Raw genomic sequence first — 7,421 nt, forward strand, 5'->3', positions numbered from 1 at the left:
CTGCTGCTGAGGACACCTTCTATCGTTCTACATGTCAAGCTTCTGCCTCTAACCCTAGGAAACTCTTCCACCTTCCTCCTCAATCCTCCAACCCCTGCCCCTCCTCCCTTTCTATGGACAACTTTGTTAACCACTTTGAAAAGAAGGTTAACGACATCCGCCTCGTGATTCACTCAGCCTATTGAGTCCACTGGTCCCACTCACATAGAACTACCCTACGCCTTAACCTCTTTCTCCCCTCTCTCTCCAGATGAAATACTGCAACTAGTGTGGTCTGGCTGGCCACTCAATCCCACCACTTGCTCCAGACCATCTCTGGAGACCTTCTCACTTCCCTCAACTCATCCCTGACCACCGGCTGCATCCCCCTCCAACTTCAAATGGCCCGATTCGCTCCTTCAAGAAACCAACAAAAAAACTACAGACCAGTATTATTTTCTTTCCAAAACACTTGTGTGCGGGCTCTGACCAAATCTCTCGATATCTCTCTGAGTGATCTTCTTTACCCAAACCAAGACAGGTCAATCAACCGAGACTGCTCTTCCATGTCACAGAGGATCTCCAGACTGCCAAAGTTGACTCTCTCTCCTCTGACACTGTGAACCATCAGATCCTCCTCTTAGGGCTGGGCGTCTTAGGCTCTGCACACTCTTGGACTGCATCCTACCTGGCAGGCTGCTCCTACCAGATGATGTGGAGCGGATCTGTGTCTGCACCATGTACTTTCACTACTGGTGTCCCCCAGGGTTTGGATCTAGGCCCTCTCCTCTCTATACACCTAGTTACTGGGCTCCGTCATATCCTCACATGGTCTCCTATCATTGCAATGCGGATAACACTCAACTACCTTTGTCTTTCCGCCCTTGTGAGACACAGGTGGCACAATGCATCTCCGGCTGACTGGCAGATATCTCAGCTTGGATGTCAACCCACCACCTCAAGCTCAGCAAAACGGAACTGCTCTTCCTTCCAGGGAAGGCCTTCCCGCTCCAAGACAACTCCAGTGTCCCCAGCCCAGAGTGAAAAGAACCTTGGTGTGACCCAGGACCACACTCTGTTCTCTGAAAACATCACAGGAAGCTGCGCATGTACTAATCTGGGCACTTGTCTCCCGTCTGGACTAGTGCAACTCGCTGTTGGCTGGGCTCCTCACTTGTGTCATCAAACCCCTGCAACTTATCCAGAATGCTGCAGCCCACCTGGTGTTCAACATTCCCAAGTGCTCCCATGTCACCCTGCTCGTCCGCACAATCTACTGACTTCGGTTGAAGAACAAGGGCACTAGCTACTAGCCCTTCTCATGACTCCACTGCTGTATGGTATTGGGTTCTTGGGAGCTAGAGCGTAGTGCTGAAAGCGTTTTATTAAAGTACACTATTCAGTGTGCATGTCCTATAGACAAATTCTCTATTTGTTTCTTTTTTTGTGGCCAGGCTCTCACACTGGCTGTGCCTGTCTGTCTTGGCTGCCTGCCTGTGTCTGTTTAGGAGTTCCAGATGTGGCTGGAAAGAGTGATGATGGACAACAGTAGAGGCATCTTCACTGAGTAGTGATCACGTAGGAGTTCATCTTCATGGAGCAGCTGGAGTTCATCTACACAAGTAGGTATCCTATATTAGGTAGGCCTACTTCTACATGAGCGCGACAGGTAGCCTAGTAGGTTGCTGGTTTGAATCCCCGACCAGACTAGGTGAAAGATCTGTCGATGTGCCCTAGAGCAAGGCACTTAACCCGAATTGCTCATGTAAGTTGCTTTGAATCCCAGGGGTAGGGGGCTGCAGGGAGAAAGGAGGCACTGCACAGGGACAGGTTAGCCCCATACAGATGGGCGTCTTCTCCTCAAACCCCCACAACATTCCCCAAGCATCCACACCCAGGTGCCGCAGACAAGGCTCCAGAAGGACCACTCAGTCTTCCTCTCTGTGTCTGAGTGGTTCCCCAGAGCCATGGACTGTATCCCATTTCCTCATTCTTGTCCCCCATGTCCCTGCCTTCATCCCCTGGGCCCCAGAGGGGCAGCCCCCTGTCACGGACTGAGCCCCCTGTTCCACATCTGGACCCTCTGCTCCCATCGCGGCCACACAGGTAAAGGTGACATCTATGGCACTTCAGAGACTTTGTTCTCTCAGGGATGAGGAAATTTGTGGTGGGGGGGCTGTGTAGCGACCCGCACGGACCGCTGTGTGTTATGAGTTATGCTGTTCGTTTGTTGTCGTACTTACCAGTACCCAGTGTTTGCAGGGTCTGACATGCCAGTCAACCTGCTATCTGCCAACCACGGGAATGCCTGGAATGTTCCGGTGCGGGCATCCTTGTGGTTGGTGCAGAGAGGGTTTGGCATGGGGTGGAGCACTACAAGTTTAAGACCATGCTTAGCCATTGTTCTCTTACGTTTTGTCGTAACAAGAGCTGGTCACTGTTTTATACTGTGATCCTTGATTTATATGGTGTGGGCTATGGCCGAACAGTAGCCTATGTTGGGTTAATAAACCGGGAATTCGTAAGCTCAATCGTCTGTCTCGTCAATCCTGTCTTCATTTATGATCTAGCCTGGTCAATACACCTTTCTCATTAATTTGTTATTGCATTTCAAAAAGTGTTTTCTTATTTTACTCTCAATACTTTGGTATTGACTTTGGGTTAGTGATCTCCTTTTAAATATATTTTTCAATAATCAAATTCTAATGTTTTGCTTAATAAAGGCACAAAAGTAATGCCATACACTACCTCCCATTGGACCTGCCCCAAACAGTGTATACCATAGCCACCTACCTGTCACTGTGCAACAATGCTCATATTCACATCCCGCAGACAGCAAATTGCTTGTCTCATTCCCCAACATGCCCTGCATTCATTCACAGGCACCTGCAAAACCAACCCTGCTGGAAATTGCACTACAAATTACAATGTGTCTGCCAAAGCCCCTGGGGAGTTGAGGAAAATCAAAACTCTGGTTTTCCTAACTGAAACAGGCCTTACCTAACACAGGGAAAGAGTTAATTGTTTGTACCTTCTGTTATTTAAGTCTTTGGATTTGTTCTTTCCCTAAATGATCAGCGGGGATTCAAATGGAACCTACAATTCAAAGCCTTGGGTTTAATTGTCAGTTTACAACACCTTTGAACTCACTGAAATCTGTCAGATATGGAGTCCCTCAGAATCAGGCATACATTTCAGAGAAAGACTGAAACTGAGTTATGTTTTCGCTTCTGTGGCAAATTAAAGCAGCACATACCCTTGAGTGAAAAATTCACGAGACATCGCCTTGTTCATTTAAGGGCAACACTGTCTCCTGGTGGCAGCTCTGCAGAACTAGACAGTGACAGGAATGTCAGTGAGGGAGTCTGTGGCCAATGTGCCAGAGATGAGCACTGAAAGCTCCTTGGAAAAAGTATTAGGGCTGTTTACATGGCCAACTGCTCAGTGTGCAAACTTCTTAAAGCTGCAGCGCTTGGGTTGTCCATGAATCTATTTACACAAAACAGTACAGATGGGGTCTGCTTTATTCAGGGGTTGGGGTGTCATAAATAGAGCTCAACTGCAATCCCCATCTCTCCTGCATGATCTACAGCAGTGTTTCCCAACTCCAGTCAAGGATGATCAATGGAAACGGGATGCACCTAAGCTCAATTGAGTCTCATAGCAAAGGATCTGAATATGTAAAAATGTAATACATTTGCAAAAATGTGAAAAACAACTTTCACTTTGTCATTATGGGTATTGTGTATATTGAAGAGGGTAACAATACATTAAATCCATTTTAGAATAAGGCTAACTCAATTTTTGTTGTAGTCCCAGACAAGCACACCTGATTCAACGCAAGTTTGTCTGGGGCTACAACAAAATGTGTGCTGTTAAGGGTACTCGAGGACTGTAGTTGGAAACACTGATCTACAGGTTGGAGAGTTCACTAAAGCAGAGTGGAATTAAAATGACTATACATGTACAAATATCAACCTATACAGTATGTATCACTGGACATTTATTTTGTAGGCTTACAATTTTTTTTGCAATATAAGAAGGGATTAATCCTTCAAATTGCAACAAACTTGCTTTAAAATGTCAAGATTTCATTTTTTAAAAAGGGTTTGAAGAAGGCCCAACTTGAATCAAATACAATACTTCAAGTCCTACTGTGCTTTGTCTTAATCTAAAACAGTATAGGGCATAAAGTAAATGCATTTTCATCCAGGAAAACTATTATATAACACCAAATTATTCCCCCATTTAAAAATGTATTAAACTGGTGGATTATAGAAACGTTTAATATTAACTCAAAAGTTAATAACTTGTGTAATTAATGCATTCACATTCTCACAGTTTTGGATTTAAATGGAACAAAGACAATTGCAATATCAGGCTACATTTTTCCAGGAGTAACATTAACTGATCGGCACAAAGAGTGAAAGCACCTGATTGAAATGGATTGTGACTACTAAATATAAATGGCAGCTTTGCTTTTCTAGTGGGTGCTTATGCTGTAACACAACAAATGTGGAAAAAGTTGAGGGGTGCGAATGCTTTCTAAAGGCACTGAATTTAAAATGGATTAAATTGAGATTTTTCACTGGCCTACACACAATAACCAATAATGTAAAGTGGAAAATGTTTTTCAAAATGTATATGAATTAATAAAAAGTGAAAAGCTGAAATGTCAAGTCAATAAGTATTCAACCACTTTATGGCAAGCCTAAATATACAGAAAAATATAAACGCAACATGCAACAATTTCAAAGATATTAGTTACAGTTCATATAAGTTAATATACGTCACAGATTCCTTAAAATAAGGTAGGGGCGTGGAACATAAATCTGATGTGACCACCATTTGCCTTATGCAGCACAACATCTCCTTTGCATAGAGTTGATCAGGCTGTTGATTGTGGCCTGTGGAATGTTATCCCACTCCTCTTCAATGGCTGTGGGAAGTTGCTGGATATTAGATCCAGAGTATCCTAAACATGCTCGATGGGTGAGTATGCAGGCCATGGAAGAACTGGCCTTTCAACTTCCAGGAATTGTGTACAGATCCTTGCGGCATGGGGCGTGCATTGTGCTGAAAGATGAGGTGATGACGGCTAATGAATGGCACGACAATGGGCCTCAGGATCTCGTCATGGTATCACTGCATTCAAATTGCCATCAAAAAAATGCAATTGTGTTTGTTGTCCGTAGCTTATGCCTGCCCATACCATACCCCCACCATGGTGCACTCTGCTTATTACATTGACATCAGCAAACCGCTCGCCCACATGACACCATACATTTGGTCTGCGGATGAGAAGCCGGTTGGACGTACTGGCAAATTCTCTAAACCAACGTTGGAGGTGGCTTTGGTAGAGAAATTAACATTAAATAATGGTGGACATTCCTGCAGTCAGCATACCAAATGCACATACCCTTAAAACTTCTGTGGCATTGTGTTGTGTGACAAAACTGCACATTTTAGCAGCCTTTTTGTCCCCAGCACAAGGTGCACTTGTGTAATGATCATGCTGTTTAATCAGCTTCTTGAGTTGCCACACCTGTCACATGGATGGATTATCTTGGCATAGGTGAAATGCTCACTAACAGATGTAAACAAATTTGCGTAGAAACTTTCAGAGAAAAGCTTTTGTGCGTATGGAACATTTCTGGGATCTGTTATCTCAGCTCATGAAACCAACACTTTACATGTTGCGTTTATTTTTGTTCAGTGTATGTTCAGGAGTAGAAAAATGTAACAATAAGTTGCATAAAGGTGTGCAATAGTGTTTAACACTTTTTTTGTGTGTTTTTTTAATGACTACCTCATCGCTGTACCCCACACATACAAGTGTCTGTATGGTCCCTCAGTCGAGCATTGAATTTCAGACAGATTCTGTCACACACACAGGAGGTTTTCAATGCCTCGCAAAGAAAACAAACATCTCTATAAAATTGCACTACATTTGGACATGAAGACTAACAAACACACAGATATTTTACAATCAGTTCAGAATGTTTAAGCAAGTCCGAAACTGAATATCAATATTCAATTGCAGTTGTAAGGTTGTTACACAGCAAACGTGTTAAAATGTTTTCAAAATAATTAGCACAAAGAAGAAAGAACCGTTGACTGGATAAGTCAGACATCTAATAAGGCACACATCTGAAACCATGAAGTCCAATGTCTGTGATAAAACACTTACAGAAATCCATACTACAACTTCAATCTTTTGTAAAGAAATGTTACACAACACTTCTTTGATGACCTTTAAGCAGAACACTGGTTTGGTTCTTAAAGTGACGTTAAGCATGAAGTCCATAGACATTCTTTCCCTGAACTATGTGTTTGGTTCGTTCAGACTGAGGGACATTTTCCTGGCTGCTAAAAGTGTTCCTAGGGCTTTCTGTGCTGAGGCCTGTCCCTGAGCTGTTTGAGGTCGCTACAGCAGCAGGCACTCCAGTGTCTTGTGTTTTGATATAAACAACATAAAAGACAGGCAGGATAATGCCTATCAGGAGCATGGCCACCACAGCGTTCCACCACTGGATGCCCCAGTCTGCTCCATAGCTGGTCAAGCGCTGGCCTCTGTAGCCCAAATTTTGTGGCCGCCCTGCGGCCTCTAAAAAGACCCCATTCTGTGCATCTGTGGTTTGAATCAGTCTCTCGATGTCATGATCCACTTCCTTGAGGAAGTCAGTGTATTCCTGTAAATGTGGCCTACCAGATAAGCTGGCTGTAGGTCTGTCCTGTGGTGTGGATGAATTTGAGGTACTGTGTTCTGTGTTAGTCAATAAGCTGTGTTTCTTCACAGGGATTTTGATTGATTTCAATGCAAACATATCCTGTTCCTGAATCAGGTTGTTCACCCTCTTTATGTCGGCCACCTGTTGAGAGGAAGAAGAGAGTCAATATTGGCATAATGTGAGCACACATTATCAGTAGCCTATGCAGACACATACAGGTAACTCAAAATAAAGAAAACACGAGTACATGAGGGGAAACATTTTGAAAGAAGTTGCTTCTACAGATGTGGTTCATGAATTAAGCAATTAACATTCCATCATGCTTAGGGTCATGTATAAAATGCCCAGTTGCCCATTATTTTGGCTTACAGGGCTAGAAGAGATTTCAATGACTTTCAATGAAAGGACTGATGCACTTTCAATGAAAGTGCGAGCATAGGGGCTTAAAGGGTGTGTGTGTGGTCCCCGATTCAAATGTTAAAGATAGAAGTGCATCAGTCCACGGAATCAGTCCACGGACCCCGAACCAAACCAAATGTAGCATGCATTGAATCACCGGTTCACATTTTTTGGGGGCTCATATTACATTATTTTTACTTTCCAAAAACAGGCCTACCTCTCATCTTTTGTCAACTGATGCATCCTCTCCTTCAGTGTCAAACTGCATATAATAGTGTTGACATTGAGCTTCAAGTCAAGTTGCTAGCTAGC

At 43.6% G+C, this 7,421-nt stretch overlaps 1 protein-coding gene across 1 annotated transcript; it reads right to left on the minus strand.

The window, feature by feature from the left end:
• Nucleotides 1-5,886: 5,886 nt before the first annotated feature.
• LOC118401233 (lysM and putative peptidoglycan-binding domain-containing protein 4-like) lies at nt 5,887-6,872 on the minus strand (the record flags this gene model as incomplete). Its single annotated transcript, XM_052509422.1, has 1 exon — nt 5,887-6,872. A coding segment is annotated over one exon (603 nt), but the record flags the coding sequence as incomplete, so codon positions are not given.
• Nucleotides 6,873-7,421: the final 549 nt, after the last annotated feature.

This window comes from Oncorhynchus keta, unplaced genomic scaffold, assembly GCF_023373465.1.
Source record: "Oncorhynchus keta strain PuntledgeMale-10-30-2019 unplaced genomic scaffold, Oket_V2 Un_contig_4509_pilon_pilon, whole genome shotgun sequence".
NCBI lineage: Eukaryota > Metazoa > Chordata > Actinopteri > Salmoniformes > Salmonidae > Oncorhynchus > Oncorhynchus keta.